We start from the raw sequence: 24,253 nt of genomic DNA, 5'->3' as shown, positions 1-24,253 counted from the left end.
TGGAAGGAGGTTTTGGCTCAAAATCTCACGATACATGGCCCCATTCATTCTGTCCTTAACACGGATCAGTCGTCCTGTCCCCTTGGCAGAAAAACAGCCCCATAGCATGATGTTCCACCCCCATGCTTCACAGTAGGTATGGTGTTCTTGGGATGCAACTCAGTATTCTTCTTCCTCCAAACACGACGAGTTGAGTTTATACCAAAAAGTTCTACTTTGGTTTCATCTGACCACATGACATTCTCCCAATCCTCTGCTGTATCATCCATGTGCTCTCTGGCAAACTTCAGACGGGCCTGGACATGCACTGGCTTCAGCAGCGGAACACGTCTGGCACTGCGGGATTTGATTCCCTGCCGTTGTAGTGTGTTACTGATGGTGACCTTTGTTACTGTGGTCCCAGCTCTCTGCAGGTCATTCACCAGGTGCCCCCGTGTGGTTCTGGGATCTTTGCTCACTGTTCTCATGATCATTTTGACCCCACGGGATGAGATCTTGCGTGGAGCCCCAGATCGAGGGAGATTATCAGTGGTCTTGTATGTCTTCCATTTTCTGATGATTGCTCCCACAGTTGATTTTTTCACACCAAGCTGCTTGCCTATTGTAGATTCACTCTTCCCAGTCTGGTGCAGGTCTACAATACTTTTCCTGGTGTCCTTCGAAAGCTCTTTGGTCTTGGCCATGGCGGAGTTTGGAGTCTGACTGTTTGAGGCTGTGGACAGGTGTCTTTTATACAGATGATGAGTTCAAACAGGTGCCATTCATACAGGTAATGAGTGGGGGACAGAAAAGCGTCTTACAGAAGACGTTACAGGTCTGTGAGAGCCAGAGATTTTCCTTGTTTGAGGTGACCAAATACTTATTTTCCACCCTGATTTACGAATAAATTCTTTACAAATCCTACCATGTGGATTCATGGATTTTTTTTTTCACATTCTGTCTCTCACAGTTGAAGTGTACCTCTGGTGCAAATTACTGACCTCTGTCATCATTTTAAGTGGGGGAACTTGCACAATCGGTGGCTGACTAAATACTTTTTTGCCCCACTGTAAGTGTTGGTTCCCTGAGCCTCTGATTACATTTCTTGACAATCAAGGAAGTGAAATTAGTGCTGAAGACCCAAGGAGAAGTGAGGAATCTCCAGGGTGTCTCACAATCACAAGAAGAGTGACTCTGCAGACTGCTACAAAAAGGTTTCATATTATTTTAATATTTAAAGTTTCAGATCTTAGTTCTGGTTTTATGTGGTTCATTTACCTCAGTTGGGTGGGATTGTGTTGTTAAATTATCATCAGTGTACAGAGAGCTTTAATTTTCCAGGACAAAACTATGTGAATAAAACTAAAAGGTGCTTCTTTCGATCACAGAGTCACCTGCAGAGTCCACCATCCGGAGATAACCCAGACCAGGAACTCAGAAATGTACATACCAGGTACACCAGCGCTTTAACACACCTGGATCAGCTGAACTACATAAAACACATATTTTTGTCTATTGTTTACATCCATCTAGCTTTTCTAAAAAAACACTGCAAACTGTACATGTATATGAAAACTGTTTAAAATGTAATTAATTTTAATGTAAGATTTGCTAATTACTGTGTTCTTTAATGTCACTTCTGTTTTAATGTAAATTTTACAAGATGGAAGTTACGTCACCTGTTTGTGTCATTTTTGCAAAATTTTATTATCCTAATCTTCAAATGTTGAGTTTCAGGTGAAAGCCTGAGATCCTGCACTGACATCCTTCGCTGTTGTCGTGAGGATCTTTGTAACAGCAGTCATTGCCTTTTTAGTCAAGAAATGTCAGCGTTATGGTAAGTCTGTTTTTTTAATAATGTGTTTTAAAATTAATTATTTAACTGATTATTTGGCCATCAGAATGTAAATATTAAAAAAACAAAAAACAAAACAGATCTGTTGCAATTATCTCCGTCAAGGAGGTTGTGTTTCTGGTAATGTTTGTGTGCTTTTCTTTCTGTCTGTAAACATAGTAGCTTGAAAAGTTTCTAATGAATTCTGATTAAGCTTTGCAGGCGTCATGTTAACAATCTATTCAAATTCAGCTAACATCCACCAAAGTGTTCAAGGTCAACTTAATGATTTATTGGTCAAAAAAGCTGCGTGATTTAGAAACCACAATTCTTACGAGTGTGGTGTCTATTACCAATGTACAGAAAGCGATTTAAAATAATATTCCTTGGACATATAAAGACTGATATAGGTCAAAAAACTTAAACTTTCATGAAATTGATTTGCCTGAATTTCTACTGCCTTAGTTTGCATTGGCAACATGTACGAAATGATATTAGGATATTGAAAACATCACATTGACCTCTGACCTCACTTTTACATTTCACATCAGCTTTTCGTTCAAACTGTAAGGACACAAAGATATATGTTATATCTTTAAAGAACATATTGTCAAGAGAAAGACAATGAACTGCCCATTAAGTGACAAATATACTGACATGTAATATTATATAATGAGCTCGGGTTAGTTACACATCAGTACATGTTGTCAAACATCTACTACTACATAATGTCTGCCCTTCTTACAACCTTAAAGTGAATACTGCTGACATTGTGAGCTGACCTGGTGGAGGTTTGCAGAGATTCTTTTAGTTATTTGCTGGACTGGGTTTGTGTTTTCACTCTATAAGAATGTTAAATGTAGCAATAATGTGGACATCTCAGGATACACCAGATCGTTGTGAGGCAGTTTGTACTGACTAATTTGACACAAAATCAAACCTCTTTTTACATTTAACTTTCTTATTTTTACAAGGACTGTATAGCTACAGTAAGTTCTCAATCAAAATCTCTTCACACTAAAAATCTTTACAATAAACAAATGCAGCAAACAGAGAAAATATAAAATTCATACACTAAGAGCAGTAGTGGTAGTTTAGCCAGGACTATCACAAACATATTTGACATTAATTTAGGTATTAGAATAAGGAAATGGGATGTGGTGTGTTGCAAAGTGGCTTGCAGAAGAAGCAGGCCGGGTAAAAGAGCTTAAAAATGTGCTGTAAACAAGATTGACCAATTTGATTAGATAAGTGATCATTTGTTGTAGCCTGGCAGTGACAGCAGGTGATGGTCCTGGATTTTGAGTTAATTTGGCCTGAATTTGTGGCCTGCCTAATCTAATGCTCAGTCTAAATATATTAATTTAAATTATATTTGTGTGTGTGTGTATGTCTGCACTGATCGATAGAATGGTCAAGATTTAAGAAAAAATTGCCAAACAAGTGATTTTTTATTCACTTTTTGTGTTCATACAGTGAGAAGACAAAAATCAGGCCTTGAGAAAGATAAGATGAGTTGTGTTCAACAGTCTAGCCAGCCCTCGGGATCATCACAAAGCACCCCAAACCCTGTTATCCCACCCCCAGCAAAGTCTCCCCACACCATCAGCCACCTGAAACCGGAGGCTTCAACCAACAGAAACCATCCAATCAGCTTAACACAGACCAGGTATTCCACACCTGCCATTTCAGGACAAAATCCAACATCTGGCACGCAGATAAAAAGAAACAGCTGTGACACTTCTGCTTTTTCAGCAAAGAATCGTGCTGTGTCATTCAGAAGTCCTTCAGATTCAAAAGAAAGAAAACATCTTCCTGTTCAAAAAGCATGCGTGTGTCCTGGTCTGGTGCAGGTGGTGCACATGCGCCTCAGCGCAGCAACACCTTCGCTGACAGGTCTAAACTGCACTACAGTACCCTGATAGATTCATCTGATGTCCGGGGACATCAATAACAAATCAATATAATAGTATTAGATTTAGTAGCAGTAGTAGTTATAATAATGATAGTAATTGTAGTATCAAAAGTTAATAAAATTATTAATGCCACTACATAAAAATACTTCTGAGAAAAATTATAATCCCAAGATGTGAAATGATTCAGTGCAAGAAACAGGTCTGTGACATGCTTTATTTTCTTTATGGATTCATCTTATGATTTTTTTTGTTTGGTTTTTTTTTTGCTTGTGAAATTATTTCAAGAGTTTCCCAGTCATAACAAATCTCATGCAAAATGACAGATTACTAAAAAAAACTTGGGAAGAGCAGCTAAAGATGAAAATGCGCTTTTTCCCCACATGAAAAGGTTTCTTTTTTAATTTCATTCTCTTTTGGATACTACATCAGTCAGTTTCATGGGAAACCTTACACTTTTACAAATAATTTATCTTTCATTTGTATGTGTATAATGTGTAAAGTAACATACTTGAAGTTGTGTCTCAATATTTTTATTGCTTTTGATTATTCTGATATTGGAATAATACAAAAATATGAAAGACAAAAACACCTTTCATTTTAAGCTTCTTTTAGTTGTATGCATATTGTATGTCCTATCCTTCAGACACTTTAAACTGAGTGTATGTTGACTTTTCCATTTGTATAAAAAAATGAATCAACTTTTTTTTTCTTCCAAACTTAATTTAAAAATCCCATTACAGAGTCACAGCCCTTATCTACCCCAGAATTTTCCAGGGGTTGGCACAAATAAATGGAAAAGAGACAAAATGAAACCATTCCTTTCCTCCTTACAGGAGCCATGGTGGTTTGAAGGAAGCTTCAGTGCTAAATTGATTTCATTCATCTGTAACCCAGAGGTTTTGAAATGAAAGTTTTGTGGAAATATTTAAGCATCTGTCGATCTAAGCGTATGCAAATAAGAACACCGATCCATCACATTAACATCATGTGAAATAAAGAAAGCACATTATACTTCCACCTTTGCTGCTGCTGTGTTCTCCTATAGAGGTCAACTTTTCTATTAAGGCTTGTTTTTGGTCCATGTTTGTCTCTTATAATATCTCTGCTGCTGGACTTTCTGTCTATGTCTATAATTTCTTGGAGACTTAACTGGTCATGAAAAGACAAAGCTGTTTAATAAATGAATAAATCCTGTTGAAACTGTTTTTTTTCCAGCATATTTAAACGAGCAAACATTTTATCTTTGACTCATGTCCCAGTTTTTAATCCCTGTTCAGCGACGATGCCAGACTAGTGGTAACTGCTAGTTTAATGTCAATGGGCTCAACTTACAAGACTGTACATGTTTCATAGGACGCAGAACCAACATAACAAGCTTGTTTCCACCACTGATCAAAAACAACAACAGCAAAAAAAGGAAATTTTGTTTCATAGATGACATTTCTTTATCACAAGCTTCCATAGGCATAGACAAAACATATAAGAGGGAGAAATTTCTTCTCTGCTCTGGACTCTATTCAAAAAGACGAGCCTTGTCTTTGAAAAATGGGGTCAGTGCCTGCCAATGCTTATAAAGATATAAATGTAGGCATACACTTCAGTCACTGACAAAGGAGAGGAACTGTAATGTTAGGTGACAGTAAGTTTTGCAGAGACTTATGTCAGCATTTGATTGCGTCAGACAGACGAGTAACTTCACAGACAGCAGATACTCGGAGTTCATGAACTGTAAAAAAACTGCATAAATATTTTCACATCCATTAGAAAAAACTTATTTTATTGTTATTGGGAGAGAGACAGAGTGAAGTAAAAACTCAGAAACCAGCGAACGACAAAGGTGGCACCGCTGATTAATAGGATTTTTAAACAGTTTCACATTTGCAATCAGAGGAAGAGGATTTAGGAGAAAATTATTATGGTTTCATGTTTAAATTTTTATTTTGAAACGATATTAGGCTGTTTTAAACATACAACACTTATTACAGTAAAACTGATGTTTTACCTCATCCAGTGTCCCTCTGTTTTGTTCCAACCTATGAGTAACTTTTCATGCTGAAAATGATTCACTGTGTGCGATTAACAGGAAACAGCCATCGTATTTTCTCGAAACCATCGACAGCACCTTTGAATGACTGACAGAGGTTAACTCACTCATCACTGCATCTACAGCAGGTCTGTGGCCTTTTGGTCAGTGAAGCTGCACAATGGTTTATGTTTGTTTAAGTTTTAATAAGCACTGTAGATGTGACTATAATTGAAATAATAAAAAAGTTAGCACTAATAACGCATTGCTGTTAAGATTTCAAGCTCCGTGAAATTAAAGCTTGGCTTATTTACTCAAAAACAGTGCAACCGTGTGGTAGGATATGATAACTGCATTTTATTATCGACCTCTTGATTTAATATTCAGCTTTTTAAAATTCGGCTTTATATCTAAATATCCTACATTTTTCAGCAGATCAAAAATTTATTCTGCTTGTTCTGGTAATTGTTTATTTTCTTCCTTTTTTCGGTTTTTTTCTTCCTCTTCAAAGGACTTCCATGATATACGCTCTATATAAGACCAGATCCCCAAAGTGAAACATTAGAAAACTACATGCAGTGCACGTGTGGCAGATGTGACCCTGAGTTGGATAATTAGAAAAGGATGGATGGATATACATGTATGTGTGTGTGATACAGGGCTTTAAGAACAGGTACATAACTCAATATGTTCAACACAGAAAGAAATTGGAAGGAACACCAAAGGGGCAAAACACCAGCTCTTGATACAGCTGTTGCTTGGAGTTGCAAGACCAGACTGGTCGTAAGACTGGCTACGGATACCGACTCCAGAATGGAGCAATCTCCACCCACCTCCTCTACATGGATGACAGGAAGCTGTATGCCAGGAGTGAAAGAGACACTGTCATTTGAACTTGAGAAGTGTAGTCAGATGGTAATGAAGACGGTAGTCAGAATTGGGGAGGACTGCACTACCATAAGGCAACATTGCAGACATCGAGGACAACTACAAGTACCTGAGAATCCTACAGGTAAACTGAAACCATGAATAGGCCTCTAGGAAAGCTGCAACCACCAAGTATGTGCAGAGAGTAAAGCAAGTCCTGAGGAGTAAGCTAAACGGGAAGAACAAAATCTGGGCAATCAACACCTACGCAATGACAGTGATCAGATACCTCACCGGGATAATAAGTTGGCCAAATGAGGAGATAAATGCCAGAAACATCAAGACAAGAAAACTCCTGACCGTGCATGGAGGGTTTCACCCAAATTCCAGCGCCCTGAGGGTGTACGCTAAGCAGAAGGAAGGAGGCCGAGGCTGGTGAGTGTCAGCACCACAGTCCAGAATGAAACAACAAAAAGCAAAGGTCTGTTGTTGTTGCTTTGACATTTTTTATCTGACTGTGTTAATGCTGTCTACATCATCTGTTGGGTGGACCTTTTGTGACCTTTTGTATAGTTGAGAAGACACAGGAGTCTCTTCTTATAATGTGCTCTAAAAAACAAAACAAAACACAGTCTCTGTTAACACATAAAGTTGCCACTTTTACCATATTCAGCATTGCAAAGGAAAATAATGAAAAATGAAAATGCACAGCAAAGGTATAACAGGCTAGAGACTAGGGATGGGTATCGAAACCCGGTTCTTGTTGAGAACAGGTTCCCACTGTTTCAGTTCCTTGGAATTGTTTGACATTTTTGCAAACATTCCCTAATCGATTCCAGTCGCCCCGAATGACGTCACCACATTGCGGAGCGTCATTTACCCGGCAGGAAACATGGTACCTAAGCGGCTCAAACACTCAAAAGTTTGGTTTTACTTTACGAGAACGGATGACAACAGGACAACTTGCAATACTTGCAAAGTAGATATTTCATTTAAGGGAGGAAACACTACGAATATGCAAAAAACACGTGATGACCTTAAATGAATGTCGTGTTTTTAATTCCGCTCCAGACTCGTGAATCTCAACCCAGCAGCAGCGGTAACGTTTGCACGTCCTCTCCCGTTAATGCGGCAGGTAAATAATCAACTAACAGTGCATATTATGTTAGCGCGATCTGCCTTATTACAAAACCTGCCATTACTGTGCATTTAGGTGACCGTGATGAGAGAGACAGACAGAGTCTGGATCAGATGCTGGCAGTTCTCGCTGCAGTCTACCGGTAGCGTCTCCTTTCAGGCCAGGATAGACGAATGTCACCGAGCAGTGACTAAGTTTGTGGTAAAAGGCTTGAACCCATTTGCCACAGCAGATGCCCCGATTTAAAGTGAACGTGTTTAATTGTAGGCAGGACATTACTGGATATTCTTGTGTAATTGCTACAGAATAATTTATGTTATACTTTGTTATTGCTACAGAAGAATATTTATTTTATTATTTTACATTTACAATTTTTTTTCCTGGGGCCCCTTTGACACCCCATGGAAGAGCCGTAGGCTGGATCTCTTAAGATCTCACTGTTGGGTTTGTAAGGCCATGTTACTCCTAAATTTCTATCTTGTTCAAAGAGAAGATATAAAACAAAGTTCTAAGCTAATCGACCTTAGTGTTCTCCTTTTTTAAAAAGAATCGATAAAGAATCGAATCATTAAACAGAATCAAAAATGGAATCGGAATCGTGAAAATCTTATCAATACCCATCCCTAGAGAGGTAAAGAAGTGTGTCCGTGTAATGAGCACTTTCACTTTAATAGAATCAGTAGCCACATTTTATTGAGATCACTGGTATCTTATCTGGATGAATCATTTGGTTTGTATCGATAGCATAAAATACAACAATATGAATGTTAAAGTTGTTGTATTCAGTCATATTTCCTTTATTAACAGATTCAGATGTGAACATAATCACACGGGCTATATTGTCAGCAAATAACATAAAGTGCTACTACATGAGTTACTTCTCACACACAAATTTTCTGTAGACTTCATCTTGAAATGCACTGACTGATATGAGCTGTCAAATGACTGTACTGCTGTTGTTTGAGTGTAAACAGGAAATGACCAGAGCTTCAAAATTACAGTAACTTAGCATGACTTCATGCAATGCACAGTAACAAAGCATGTTTCTTGGCTTTTGTTTTTTTGTAGGTTTACCAAAAGTTTCATGGCATTTACTGTAAAAATTGTGGTAAAGATTAACAGTAAGGTTATTTTAAAAGCACAAGCTATCAGGTGATGATTCCTTTGTATCCCTTTTTTGTACTAAAAATAAATTGTGGTTGTGTTTCTTCTTCTCCTTTTTTTAACTGATGTTCCCATAACTGTCACTCAGTCCTCTTGAAAAACTTAAAAAGGTTTGCAAGATGTGTTTGTGTTCTGCATGCATGTGACTCATGCTGTGTGACAAGTTTGAGAAATCTGCCTCACATGACCACACAGGATTTCCTTAAGTGCTGTTAATGTTGTGATAAATAATATGATAGCGTTATGTTCTCATCGGCCTCCTGATTTAATCTTGAGATTTTTTAAGGCTTTCTGGTTACATCTACAAATATTATACTTTTTAATCAGCAGCTCAATAATTGGTTCTAGTTGTTCTGGTTAATAGTTTCTTTGAGGGACATGTGCCCTGTTAATTTTATATAGGAGACCAGACCTCAAAGTCATCTAATGTCTTTGTCTAATATCAAAGACATTAGATGACTACTTACAATGTGGATGTGGTTTGTGGCTGTGCTGTACATCCTTTTGTTGTTGCTTTGAGTTATATTTGTTTGCAGACTTTATGCTAAGGGAAAGGAAGGAAGCCGAGGACTAGTACGTGTCAGTACCACTATTCAGCATGACAAAGAGCAACAAAGAGCAAAGATTTGTGTGAATGTGTTAATCCTGTCTACATCATCTGCTGGGCGACCTTTTTGTGTCTTAAATTTGGGGGTTTGTGTCTTTAAGATATTCCTTTTAGCTTTTTTTTTTTTTTTTTTTGAGACACTGGACGATTTCCCAAAGGGTTTCATATGAAATGTGATGTGAATTAGAAAATTACAATCTATGATAACAAGTTGTCAGTTTCAGCACATTCAGCATTACAAAACTACTTTTGTAGCTGTTTGTATTGTTTGGCATGATGAAAGGAAGCACTTTCAGTTCACTCACTCACTGTTTGACTTGAAGCAGCAGACCTTATTGTCTTTTTTGAGTTTGTTTTCATTTAGCCAGATTTATCTTGTACTGCATTTGAATCTTATCTGGGTGTAGTTTAAGAGAGCACAATGACTATGATCTCCTAAACTACAAATACATTAAAAAACAAAACAAGAGTGCATGATGACATTCACACCGTCATGAACCCACCCACTTCCTGTTTTGTGAATGAGATACTACAGTTGGAACTGTTGCACATCATTATGCCTCAGGCTGCCCTCTAGAGAGGAAGCATGGAGCAGGTTAACAGAGTTTGGGTCCTTTTTCAGTCCTTATTTCACACCCGTGGATCCGGCAGGTCGTTTTTCTGTGCTTCGGCCACGCACGTCCTTGCGTTCCTTCTCGCTGTGGTCCTATCTTCTTGTAGAGGTAGGATTTCTACAGTCCCGTGGGAGTGTTTTGTGTCGCGTGACTTTCCCACGAATTACTGTGCAGATCACACGACAATATATTTGTTATAAAATCAGCTGAAATGGAGAGAATATCAGTGTAGTAGCTGCCTCTGCCCGTTGTCCATTTATATGCCCATATACAGTGGACTACACGGTTAATGGTTAATTCTTTGTATCTTGTTTTATTTAATCTGAAAAAGTCGGTGATCACTGTCACCCTATGTTTTTATTACCACTGTTCATTTTAAAGCTCAGTTTTTACATCCTTACGATGTGACTACAGCCCAGCTCATGCAGCAGTATATCAATGACTAAACTTATATTGTGGATGGATTATCTCAGCTGTTCTGCTGCTGCACCTCTTAGATATGACTGTAGTCATTACTGCTCTCACTACTTGTTTCAACTTCTATTGACTGTGTGTTTGAGGTGGTTTCAATCAGGCAGAACTGAAAACACATCCACACTGTTTCATGGTTTCTGGTAATATTTGTGTAAAAAGTGATATGCCTAGCAGGTTTTTACAGTTAATGGCTTGACTTTCATTTTTAAGAAACAAAAAAGGTTGTAAATCTGAGGACATGGGGGGGGGGGAATATGAAGAATGAAAAGGTGGTTAGTCGAGCTGATATACCTGTGCAGGTACAGAAGACCAGATTATTTTAGACAGTTTGCCTGAGGAATGGAGGAGAAGTGTACAGGTACCAAGCAGTTTCATGTTTTGATATAATAATGGCATCCATTATTCTGGGAGAAAAATCATCCCACTGTTTGCTTTTGGGCTTTCAAAGCTTTAATGTTTACGCCTGTAAACAATGTTGTATTTTTGGAGCCAGATTTGACCAAATTTGATTGCTAAATAAATGCTAAATGCTAGCATTCTGTTTAGCAAACTGCATCAATAAACTGTATTACACAATAGGTATTTGAGGGATAAATGCCCTAAAAGAAGCCAAGAGGTCTTCTTTATACAATTACTTCAACTGAGTCCTAGCCTATTGGAAATAGCTGCCAGTGTTGGCAGACCCATCGAAGTAGGCTCAACTGCAAAAGTTAAACCTCAACAAAATTTCAATGAGTGATAATAATAAATACATTTAAAAAAAAAATCACTCCTGCTGTTGTCATGTAGAGATGTACCATCTACAGAGGCTAAAGCTGGTTTGTCTACCAAGCTGTAAACAAATGTTTTAACTTGTTTTAATGTTGTTAACGTGGGCATTTTGAGTTCTATAGCATTGAGAAATACTGTTGCTGCACATGCAAACTATATTAGTAGATCCAGTTCTTTGACTGTAGGAAAAACACAGTAATTAGTTGCCACACATATTCTGTTTTTTTTTTTTTATTCACAGGAATAATGTTAGTGGATACTGGACCAAAGATCGTTGCCTTTGTCGGTGAAACTATCCTCCTGCCCTGCATCACCACCATCAACAGTGAGGTGCCAACAGTGGAGTGGACTAAAGAGGGTCTGTTTCCAAACACTGCCTTCCTGTACCGGGATGGATGTGAGACCTTCGAGATGAAGAATCCAGTCTTTCAGTACAGAACAAACCTCATCATGCACAAACTTCACGACGGAAACCTGTCAATGGTGATATCCAATGTGCAGCTAAATGACAGTGGAAGCTACCAGTGTGCAATTCGGAGGAACAGGAAAAAGAAAGTCATCACAAGGCTGGAGCTGTTTGTAGGTACGTTAACTCAAAGTGCAGTACTGTATTTATCCTTTCCTCCACTTTGGAGATCAGCACAAGCCTCACATTTTGGTTTAGGTTTCCCTAAAGACTCCGAGGAGGGTGTGAGGAGTGCACAGATTTTACTGTGAATGTCAGATTAAATGATTTATTATTTAATGAAATAGTCTGAGGTTTTCTCCTTTCTATTCTTTATTCTAAGCAAAGGTAACCAATTATCTGCAGATTTTTCCCAATCGTCTTTGCCAAATGTTCTTAGGAGAACATGCAGATTCTTTAATGATTTCTTTGATCCACAAACCTCAGATAATATTTGACATTAAAGTATTTTCCACAGTGAAAATTTTTGTAATAATGTTTGCTGGAAGGTTCAAAGGCCACACCCTGAATAATTCTTGTTTTTACAGGTGCCGTTTCTGAGCCGAAACTCTATGTTGTTCCTGGTGTTGGAGGAGGACTGACTCTGCAGTGTGAGGCCAAGTGCTGGTTCCCTGAGCCTAGGATTACATTTCTTGACAATCAGGGAAATGAGATCAGTGCTGAAGACCCAAAGAGAGATGGAAACTCCCCAGGGTGTCTGACAGTTACAAGGAGAGTGACTTTGCATACTGCTACCAACAGGTTTAATATCATTTTAATGCCTAAAGTTCAAGACCTCAGATCTCATTTTATCTGTGTCATTTACTTCATCCAAATGGGAATGTGATATCAAGTCACTGCATTAGTGCAGTCATGCATAAGCTATGACAAAAAGTGCACATCAGTTTTCTTTTTCCAGGACAAAACTGTGAATGAAACCTAAAGGTGTGTCTTTTTAATCACAGGGTCATCTGCAGAGTCCAGCAGCCTGAGATAAACCAGATTAGGGACTCAGAGTTTTACATACCGGGTAAGCTTAACACCTGAATCAGCTGGACTGCATAAAACTTAGATTTCATTATTCTTTTGTAATTATTCTAAATGTTACATTTTGCAGAATAAAAGTGCATCAAAAAGCACCTTCAAAAAATAAATAATGCCAGTGTCTCTTTGTGTAAAATGATCTTGATTTTCTCATTAAATCTCTTTTTTTAATCATTTCAGATGAATACCTGAGATCCTGCACTCTAAACATCGTAATCAGCGTTGCAGTGACGATCCTTTTAGTCACAATCACCTGTGCACTCGTATACTTTATTGTCAAGCGCTGTTGCTCCTCCGGTAAGTCATTTTGTGCCATCCATCCATCCATCCATCCATCCATCCATCCATCCATTCGCTTCCGCTTATCCTTTTCAGGGTCGCGGGGGGCGCTGGAGCCTATCCCAGCTGTCATAGGGCGAGAGGCGGGGTACACCCTGGACAGGTCGCCAGTCTGTCGCAGGGCCAACACACAGGGACAGACAACCATTCGCACTCACATTCATTCGCACATTCACACCTAGTGACAATTTGGATTATCCAATTAACCTATCCCCACAAGCTGAGGAAACACCAGAAACAGAATAAAAGAAATCCTATTGTTTGTTGTGAAATCTGTTTATGTTGTCCTAGTAAGGCTACCATGGGGGCGACCACTAGAGGTCGCTAGAATACTGTATGTGTATATGTTTTGAGAAAATTGATGATAGCCACGTACACTGCTGCTACAGTTCAACAAAAGCTGTTCGTGCAGGAGAACCATGCGTCTTATTGCCTCCAATCACGACATTGTTAATTCCTTTGATCTGAGAGGGAACCAGACTTCTTCACATGTATTCTGTTTTCAGACCACAGAGGCCACAGGGTTAGGAGGACGGACAAATAACCAAAATATTGGGGGGGAGTATGTGCTGCTTTGCACCTGTTCCCCACTACCTCCCCACTTGGTACGTTCTTTTATTTCCTACTTGGTTAGGTTTAGGAAAGAGAGAGAGATATGGCCCAGAGCAACCCTACACACTGAACAGACGGAGGGATTGGCTGATCTGGCATAGGTTTTGGTAGGATCAGTAAACACCAGCAGAGGGCAGCAGTGCACAGCTTTCAGGAATTGTAGGATCGTTACTGGTTGCCTGTTGTCGATACAGATGAAGTCAAACACGTGGATCTTAAAAGAGCCTTTGGTGGATTAATTAAATACACAAGACTCTGCATCACTGCTTCTTTATGTACCTGATAAGTTGACAGCTATCATTGAGTGTGCTGTGATTTGAAGTTTTTCGCTTCAGCTTCACTTGCTGAAGCATTGTGACTTTTTCTTAACACAGCTGTGATTCATAGCGGTGAGTCAGAATGATACTTTGCGTAGTGATTTCCCAGTGAATCTTCCTCTGAATCATTGCACCCCCCCCCCCCCCCACACACACACACACACAAGAGCACAAGAGAGATGAAGACACACTACAATGAGCTGAAACATGCACTTGTTATTGTTAAAACAGATTATTATGACTCAAAATATTATTTGGTTTTCATACGTGCCTATTTTCAGTGATATCAGCTGTAATAGCAGGATATTAACTAGGCATATAAACCTATAATTCTCTCTCCTTTTTGCCATACTTTTCAAGCAACCTATATTTGACAACAACATAAAAATTAAAATTCTGTTTTGGAGGCACGACCACAATATTTTTAGTGGCCCCGTATGAAAAAATTCTGGAGGCGCCCTGTCTTTGTGAATTATTAAATTATTATTATTGAATTAATTTGGTCTTCTGACGAAAACAAAAAGAGGATTCAATTAAAGAAGATTTCATAGGCTTGCTTTAACTTCTAAAAGAGTGTAAAAAAGAGACTTTACACTTTTTTCACTTACTGAAGGGTGTCTCATTTCCTGTCATGCTCAAGTGCACGGCATGAAGCCGCTTCAGAGGGGTAGGTGTGAAATGGTGGGGGTGTAAATTCATGAGAAGGATAAGTGTTTGGAGGGGGAAACCAAAGAGCACTGCATTCTGCAGACAGAGACCACAGGGGGTGGAAAATAGAAGCCCCCTGCATGTGCTCACAGTGTTGATCTGACATTTGGAATATGAGGGTTTTTTGCAGAGCCCACCAACACCTAATCATCTGTGCGACCCTAATAACTTCCTGCAAGTCAGAGAGCTGCTGAAAAGTTTCTAAGAAAGAAAAGAGCACCAAAGCACAATGGAGATCTCTTCAACGTGTCTGATTATCTGTGAGTAAATTTTACTTTTTTAGTTGTTTTTAATTCAGCTGTAATTGAAAGAATTCCTGAGCTTGCAGGACATTTGAAGGTTTTATTAGGTGTATGTTTCTCCAAAGATCTCAAAGAAAATACGATTACTTCTTTGTCCTACAAAGTACAACTTGATGAGAGGCTGCTTCCTCACACATTCTGCTTTAAATTTCTCCCATTTTTTCCAGAGTTATTAGGTTTTGATTTATGTTCGGCTCGTCACAAGCTAAAAATGTGATTTGCTGTATTTTAATTTCACTTTCATTTACTCACTTCCACGTTGCTGTTTTCGGACGTACTCGTGATATATTGCATGGACAGAATGATGTTTTGCATGATAATTTTACTGTGCTGCGAGCTTAAATTGTTAAACAGAAGCGTCGCACTACAAACCCAAGTTGGCAAAGTACACAAATGGTTTTCCTACTGCAACATGTCAACATATCAGCAGTGGACAAAGTCCGGTTAGTTCCTTTTTGCAACCTGCATGGACTCTCTGTGATCTGCCAACAATGGTACCAATGCCAAGATAAACACACTATTCATTATGTATATCGTGAAAACAACATAATTATATATTTTAACACCCTTGAGTTATATTGTCTCTTGTAAAAGGGACTTCTTTCTTCCCACATTATCCTTAAAGTACTTGCTCAAAGGAGATTTTAAGGTATTTGGAATTCACTTACTAATATCGTATGTCATGGCTACTGAACGGACCCACGCGCAGACAGTTCTTTCAAGGAAACAAAAGGGGATTTATTTACAATAGGGATCACCTTAGTGCAAAATACATGTACAGTGAGTTGGGAGGGGGTCCAGGGCTCCAGGGAGAGAAGGGGGGGGGAATCCACACACACGCTTCCTCTTCCACTCAGTCACCGCCACCGCTCCTCCGCACACACGCACTCCTCTTCAGCCGCACTCGCTCCAACACTCCACACACTGCCCCACTTGGACAGGTCCGGTGATTCGGTCCAGAATCTACAGACAGAAGGTCAAAGGTTAGTTCCACAACATAAAACACGTGTAAGCGATTCTTCTTTGAATATGCCGCGAGCACGAACTCAGGTGGTTCGACGTTCCAGCGGTGAGCTGCTCTGTGCCACTGCCTTAAATAGCAGCTGGGGAAATCAGCCAGATCAGCCGCAGGTGGACACCATCCACAGGGGTGCGTGGGCCAAGAGTGAGAGCCCGTAATGAGCTCCACCCAGGCAGAGAGGAGGAGGAGAGACAAAAAACTAAAACTAACAACAACAAAACCTGTAGCCAGCGTGGGCCAACCAGAGAGACACGGGGACCGTGACATCGTAGGGTCTCTATATTATCAAGCATCACAAGGGTGTTGTTGTGAAAATCCTTCTGAGACCAAGAAAAATAAAGTTCTGGACATTTTTTTGTGTGTTTGTTTTTTGGAAGATTTTAAATTTTTAGATGATTTGGATTAAATACAAAACCTTTTTCCAAATAGCGGTTTATTCATTTATTTTTTATTTTTTATTTTCTGCCACTAGTTCAACAACAGAATGATGTTATGTGGAGATTTGGTGTTCACGTTCATGTGGATTTCTGGTTATTGTTTTGTTCACAAACAGTAAAATTGTTAGATGAAGGAAACTGGAGAGGAAATGTCTGCTCATCTACACAGGACTTGAACGGTCTCAGCATAGAGAGGCAGCTTTGTTGCACTCTGTTGAAGTACAGTCATCTTCCAGAGATCATGAATTTTTCTTATTATTAGAGACATCAATATCAATTGTTACTTTGATGGAGTAATCTTGAAGATTTTGTCTTGACTTAACTGAATTGACTATAATTAGGACTCAAGTGTATCTGGATCCCAGTGCATCAGGCATGCCATGAACACGTTATAGATACACCAAAGATTGTTTTCAGATTTCAGGTTAAAACAGTTAGGAGAAGGAAACACATCAGAACACTAAACCATGAACATATTATCTATGCACTGAAGATTGTTTTCAGTTTTCAGGTTGCCTTGTTAGATGAGCACCTCTCTGGTTTGTGTGCTGTGGCATTTTCAAAAACCTGGTTTTCTATTTCCTATTTGAGGTCACCAGACGGCCTCCAGGCTTGGCAGTTGTGGGCAGTTTTGTCCTGTCTTCATGTCTCATGGTAAAAACAGCTGGAAACCAGTTTCAATAGAGTTGAAATTGAACTGAAAAAGAAGGGAAGGGTACAAGCTCAAGCTGGCAGTAGTAAAACAGTTGCCTAGCGATCGTATGTTATATGGACGACAGTATTGGCCCACAGCTGTTAATCTTTGAATACAGGTGTTTTACGTTGCATTTACACAGCTGTATAAAACTGAGCACCCTTTCAGTCCGCCATTACAAACACTTACAAAAGATTGGGTCGTTCTAAAGAGGTCACTGAAACACTGAGCGTGGTATGACTAAAGTCCATTCGTGGAATTTCTTCCCTCCTAGATATTCCATGATCAACTGAAAGTGATATTATTACGAAGTGGAACAACAGCAACTCAGCCATGAAGTGGCAGATCACACAAACAGAGCAGAGTCTCTTAATACGTAAGAGTTTCCAACGCTCTGTTCACTCAGTAACAGAGTCCAAACCCCCTCTGTCATTAACCTCAAACAGTGTGCACTCTTGTAGGTGTACTCCATCTGTGGCCTTTGCTTTCGTCCATGTCTTAATTTGAGACGTTCCTATTATTATCATTGTTATTATTATTTTATACACAGATGTCATGGACTTACAAGTAATAGATTGATATGATGCGGTGATATGGTCTTAATCTTTTGTGGATTTCTGATCATTTTTTTTGTCCATGAGCATTAAAACAGTTAGATGAAGGAAACACATCAGAACACTAAACAATGAACACATTATATACGCACTGAAGATTGTTTTCAGTTTGCCCTGTTAGATGAGCACCTCTCTGGTTTGTGTGCTGTGACATTTTCAAAAACCTGGTTTTCTTTTTCCTGTTTGAGGTCACCAGAGGGCCTCCAGGCTTGGCAGTTGTGGGCAGTTTTGTCCTGTCTTCATGTCTCATGGTAAAAACAGCTGCAAACCAGTTTCAATAGAGCTGAAATTGAACTGAAAAAGAAGGGAAGGGTACAGTTTAATGCACTGTTAGGAAATGTATTATCTATATTCACAACATACTTCATACCGTGTACATTATAACATACCATAATAGACCCATTTCTGTAATATACTTACATATCTATACTATTGCTAATATATATTGTAATATACCTATATCACTAAAGCACTTCTGGATGGATGCAAACTGCATTTCGTTGCCCTGTACCTGTGCATTAGCAATGACAATAAAGTTGAATTCTATTCTATTCTATTCTATCAAATGTACAAAACAGAGTAAAATTGCTTGGAAATCAAACTTTTAGCAATGGCTCTGAAATAACTGAAAATCAGGTTGTGTAGGAATGTTTAGCTTATGTTAGAGTTTAGGAATGTGTTAGATAGGATATAGAATTGTGAGACACTGACACTGCCTTGGATATAAATAAAGGCCTGACTGTGTCATGAACTTAGGAGTAGATTTTAGGAGACCCTCCCCCAGTTGAACTGTGTAAGTAAGACAAAGAGGAGTTAATGCTGAGTGGAAATTCCTCAGGGCATGCCTGGGTGGGAGTCTCAAAGTTTGTAACTAAATAACTTTGGTTTGCACCTTAGAACACACATGCATCAACATTACAATGAGCGGGTGGAGGGAGGTTCGGAGTCTTCTCTCACCCCCGTTCTCTGCGACCTGCTGGAGCAGGGGGGCTAGGACTAGGAGGAGGAGTTGGCCGTCCGACTGCGGTCTGGAGTGTGGAGCCTTCCTGCTGCTGCGGAGTCGGGGCGGTCTGCCTCCCCCCACCGCAGGGAAAAGGGAAACACCACCTGGGTCTGGGTGCAGTTCCCCCCTCCAGGGGCTGGGGCACCTAGACCCGGTTTGTAGAGTACGCTTGGGGAGTGTGATCGTGTGTACAACGTCTCTTTATGTCTGTCTCCACGTTGGTTGAGTGTGGAGTAAGTGCATATGAGAGCATGAGGGTGGGAATGGATGTTTGTATCTGTGTGTGCCTGTATGTCTGTGTCTATATGTCAGGTTGGGTGTCAGGCGCCACCTCTCTGGGGACATCTCAGGCCCTCCAAGGTTTGGAGGCCTATCTCCCCCTACCACCACTTCCCCTGCCAGTGGCGGACCCCCTCAGACATCGGTGCGTTGGTGGTTCTTTGTGTCCGGGGATGGGCGTCCAGGTACACACCGGCTCACTCCTTGGCGGCCGCTTATCGGGGCCTGGAGCCTGGGGCTCGCTCGGGCCACTTCGGAAGTGGGGTGCCCATGGCCTCTCGGCCTGGGGCTCGGTCACTCAGGCGCAGCTGGCTGCCGGCGGAGCTCACGGGTGCGTCACTGCAACTCCCCCTGGCTTCTGCTCCGCGGCTGCTGAGTGAGCCCTCATCTGGGACTCTCCTCAGCTCTTTCCGGGACAGTGGCGCAGCTGCCCCTCTGTTGGTCTTCCTTGGTCTCTTGTGTTCTGGGGGCCTCTGGATGTCTGGAGTTTTGATCTCCTCCACACCTGCTTCACGCCCTGGAGGACGGGGCTGTGGCCCCCCCACACCCTCTAGCAGATTATTACATGAAGGAACCTTTTAAAAAAACAAAAAACAAGCGCGTCCATGCTCACAGGTGTACACACGTGTGATCACACCCACAAACTACACCCTTTTTGGCTCCTACCTCAAAGCACACTGTGTTCTGTTGATCTTATGTGCTGCACAATAATGTTTAACATTTAGTATTTACTGTCATATTCCCATATATCATTGTGATGTTGTTTATTCTATTACTCTTGTTCTCTTCTGCTTGCTTTCTTTTTTCTTTCTCAGCAGGTGACCCAGGTGATTGATATATGCATTTTTTTTCTCTGCCCGTTCTGTTGGTTTTTGTCTTTTGCCCTTCTCCCCCGTCCCTCTTCTCAGCTGTTTCTCTTTCCCTCTTTCTTTCTCCCCTTCTTTCCCCCAGTCAAGTCTGTCCCGTATTCAGTAAGTGAAAATAAAATAAACAATAAAAGGTGAATCAAATGGACCATTACGGCAAGGCTGGGATGGTCAGTTTGGTAAAGTAAACCCGTTGGGCATCTTTCTTTGCCTTTAGACAACAATTCTGACGGCAAAAGAGCCAAATGGGACAGGCCAAAAAAAAAAAAAAAAAAAAAAAAAAGGAAATTCCTCAGGGCATGCCTGGGTGGGAGTCCCAAAGTTTGTAACTAAATAACTTTGGTTTGGAAGGGAGGTGGACTTTTATGACCCTCAGGAAGGTACGTACATAGAGATATACGCACATAGTGTTTTAACTGTTACGCACACACATCCACACGCACACTCACTCACGTGCACTCACACATACACACAGGTACACGCATACACTCACTCACGTGCACTCACACACACACGGATACGCGCACACACAGGCATTCACGTGCTCGTGCACATAGACACAGACACAGAGTTTGCAGCACACCGTGGGGGGTTTTATGATAGGGTCGCTCCTACAAAACTGTTTCACGGACAAATGAGTGAAGATTTTGCAGAGGGGCACCGGCCTGGCAAGTCTTCCCTTCTAGAAGAATGCATGCTTAAATGAGGATAAATAAAGATGAGTAAAGTTTTTGTGAAAATGACTACTGAGTCCGTCTCTGGATGCTCGAGGAATAAAAAGAACCGGGGTAAAACAGATTTCGCAACAGTTGTCATTCACTAGGTGGTTTAATGTGGAAGAACATGTTTTTCTCTATCAACCAATGCTTGCCATGGGGTCTCCAGACCTGTGTGTCTGGGGCTTACCACAAGTCTGCAGACTTGCATGTTTTAAAAGGACCAAATCTCAGCCTGATGCTTTTTCCTCTTCTTTTTATTTCATGTTTCGAACCCCAGCTGCTATGCTGAGCATCCATCCTGACCGATCACAGTTCTTTTGGTACGAGACGATCACGCTGAGCTGTGAAGGGACAGACAACTCTGGAAATTGGACTCTGAAGAGAAACACCTCCTCTAAAACTGCTGAGTCATGTATCTCGGGTTGGGGAGTGTCAAATCAGACGTCATGCACTATTGTGGACACCTATGCATCAGACACTGGAACATACTGGTGTGAGTCTGATCGAGGGGAATGCAGTGAGACTATCAACATCACAGTCAAATGTAATGCTCTTTGTTATTTGATGTTTTAGACTTTTTATCTGATATACAGCTGAGGAGTCATAGCACGGTTTGATTTTCAGATGGAGTCATCCTGGAAAGCCCTGCGCTTCCTGTGACAGAAGATGAAACAGTGATACTTCTCTGCTATTACAAGTACGATGAAGAGAGCAAGGCGACTTCTAATTTCTCTGCTAACTTCTACAAAGACGGACATTTAATCAGTACTCAGCCTGCAGGGAACCTCACTTTCTCAGCTGTGTCCTTATCTGATGAAGGTTTCTACAAGTGTGAACACCCAACAAAAGGACAGTCAGCACAGAGTTGGATGGCTGTCAAAGGCAAAGGTGGGTTCAGGCAACAAGACATCTGTTTTGAGGAGAAATGTGGTAGACGTGATACATAATCAATAAAATACACCCAGTCTGTCCTTTGACATATTCATTGTGCTCCAAAAGCAATGCATTGACTAATTTCACCTATTTAAACTAGTCACTGAGGATTGATTGACATATATTCAAAAGATTTTGTTATTTTCTAACTGGTGAAGCATAAAATCCTTATTGAGGCAGTCCTGTCTTCCTCCTCTCACCCCAAATGGTCGCTACAGACAGCAGATGGCCCCGCCCCTCCCTGAGCATAGTTTTGCTGGAGGTTTCTTCCTGTTAAAAGAAAGTTTTTCTCTCCCTCTGTTGCCAAAGTGCTTGCTCATAGGGGGTCATATGATTGTTGGGGTTTTCGCTGTTTTCTTTGTATTATTGTAGCGTCTTTGCCTTACAATATAAAATGCCTTTAGGTAGCTGTTGTTGTGCACTGTATTGAATGCTGAATTGAAACTATTTAAAATGCAGTCACATATTTTCAGTATATCCACATGCACATTGCATGGTCAAAAAAAATATAAACAGTATAAAAAGTGGATGTAGCCATTCTTGCACCACTCATTACTTAGTGAAGTACTCTTATGAAACCTCAAATTGAGTGCTTTACCACTTTGAAATGGACATGATAAGGGAAGAGGTGTCCAATGCATATTCATTGTTCAAGAACTTATGACTGGTAATTAATTCATGAGTGAGCATTACTTGGATAATCCTTCATTCTGATTTCAATAAAGGCCATAATTTACTAAAGGAACTTCATATTTTATTTATTATGACTAGAAATTCGTGGCTGAGCCAAGCAAGTCAACAGAAAAAGGTTTAAAGAGGTCACAGAGTGAGGGAACTTCCCCTAGACTTCTATAGCATTGGAAGTCTCTTTCCAGTCACAGGAGTCTCCACCTGCTGGCCATTAAAAGAATGAAGATTTAACATACTTGCATATTAGACCTTGAGGCTGTATCCATCTTTTATACTGCCTGTGCAGTACTGCTCTGATTCACACATCTCATCTGCACATACTTAATTAGAAGGTAAATATGAGAAATACATATATAACGTCCAAGAGCTTTTAAGCTCCTGTGCCCTGTATTTCTTTGGCTTTCCCTGTCGGTTACTTAATTGATTCTACTGTGTATTGTTTGATTTCCTTCCTTTATTGTTGCCTTTCAGCCATTTATTCTGCCTGTATTTTTGGTACTTTCTATGCCAACTCTGTTATTTTGTTCTGTCTTCCTTACAGTCAGAGCTCAGCCATCAGTATCTGTGCCTGGACTGATTGGTGCTATTCTGGTGAAACTCTTCTACACTGTGATTATTACACTAGGTGCAAATGTACTCATACGCCGAGCTAATGGTAGAAAACCTGAGAAAATGAGTGTGATGTGACCTCTTTGATATCATTTCCCTCATATATTGAAATATATCTTTATATTTGTACAGCCATGATGTTTCGCTTTTTATTTGAAAATGCTGGAAATTAATCGCAAAGAAAAAACAAAGAATTTAGGAACATCTGAGATAAGATGCGGTAAAAATGTTTAAGGATGCGTTCACCAACAGCTATGGAGTCTGTGTATGTAATGGTGTTAAACATGTACTCATAAGACAAGTATTTAACCATCCAGCCATCAGTTTTTGCAGCTGAGCTAGAGCTGGAGCCTATCCCAGCTGTCATAGGGTGAGAGGAGCTATGGACAAATTGCCAGAACTGGTGAGAGACAGATCTGAGAACAACCAAGTAACCTAGCATATCTTTGAATTGTGGGTGGAAGCTGGAAAACCCACTGGGAGAAGATGCAAACTCCACTTAGAACACCAGGCAACTGATGGATTCACACCCAGGACCGTTTTCCTGTGGGGCCGTGGTGAGAAAACCATATCATTATGCCGTCCTTGTTACTATATGACTGTAACTACCTTCTATAGTGTTTTGTAAACCATTTAACACATTAATATGGTTCTAATAAATGACAACTGGAGTGCCTGGAGAGAACCAACACCAGCACTGTGAGAAGATACAATCTTCATACCGAAGACCAGGAAACTGATGGATTCACACCCAGGACCGTCTTCCTGTGAGGCCGTGGTGCTAATCACCGTATCATCATGCAGCCCATGTTAAACTATATGACAGTAACTACCCTCTATAGTGTTTTGTAAACCATTTAATATGTTATTGTGGTTCTAATAAATTACAACTGGAGCATCACAGAGTGCATTTTGTGTTTTCTGTAGGAAAATACACTTTAGGTTTTAAAAAGGCATCATTTTAAATCTGGGTGAAGTATTTTTATAAGAAATCAAAAAGGATCAAACTCGTATAGAGGATAAATGTGTTAATGACTATTAAGTTACATAGATGCTGCCTTGATTTGCAGCCAAATGTCTGTTCAAAACTAACTTTTCAGGAATAATTAAAAATAACATTCAATGTACGATGAAGCCCTCTGCCTGTAACTCAGGGTATCAGCATGTTTACATTGTTGACAGGTGACAAAAAGAAATGTTTCTCAGTGCTCACTCATTTTTTAGGTAATCACCA

The 24,253-nt window shown here is 40.1% G+C and overlaps 1 protein-coding gene across 6 annotated transcripts; it reads left to right on the top strand.

The window, feature by feature from the left end:
- The first annotated feature begins 1,095 nt into the window (after positions 1–1,095).
- Positions 1,096–23,911, top strand: LOC146579599 (Fc receptor-like protein 5). Of its 6 annotated transcripts, XM_085263732.1 has the most exons (12): positions 1,096–1,193; positions 1,368–1,432; positions 1,717–1,816; positions 3,290–3,482; positions 5,813–5,901; positions 11,629–11,970; positions 12,381–12,594; positions 12,798–12,862; positions 13,057–13,173; positions 21,065–21,331; positions 21,412–21,675; positions 22,952–23,911. In XM_085263732.1, exons 6-12 carry the CDS (start codon positions 11,634–11,636, stop codon positions 23,095–23,097), a joined length of 1,410 nt encoding a protein of 469 aa, XP_085119858.1. In that variant the 5' UTR covers positions 1,096–1,193; positions 1,368–1,432; positions 1,717–1,816; positions 3,290–3,482; positions 5,813–5,901; positions 11,629–11,633; the 3' UTR covers positions 23,098–23,911. The 6 variants fall into 6 exon arrangements, with proteins under 6 accessions (XP_085119858.1, XP_085119856.1, XP_085119864.1 ...); XM_085263730.1 differs by lacking the exon at positions 5,813–5,901; XM_085263738.1 differs by lacking the exons at positions 1,096–1,193; positions 1,368–1,432; positions 1,717–1,816; positions 3,290–3,482; positions 5,813–5,901 and adding an exon at positions 6,681–7,054.
- The last annotated feature ends 342 nt before the right edge of the window (positions 23,912–24,253 follow it).

The sequence above is a fragment of the Mchenga conophoros genome, linkage group LG3, assembly GCF_057382185.1.
Source record: "Mchenga conophoros isolate Kocher_MC1m ecotype Shallow Benthic linkage group LG3, M_conophoros_male_GT1.1, whole genome shotgun sequence".
NCBI lineage: Eukaryota > Metazoa > Chordata > Actinopteri > Cichliformes > Cichlidae > Mchenga > Mchenga conophoros.
The sequence above is the reverse complement of the archived record's forward strand: the minus strand, read 5'-3'. Positions and strand labels throughout refer to the sequence as shown.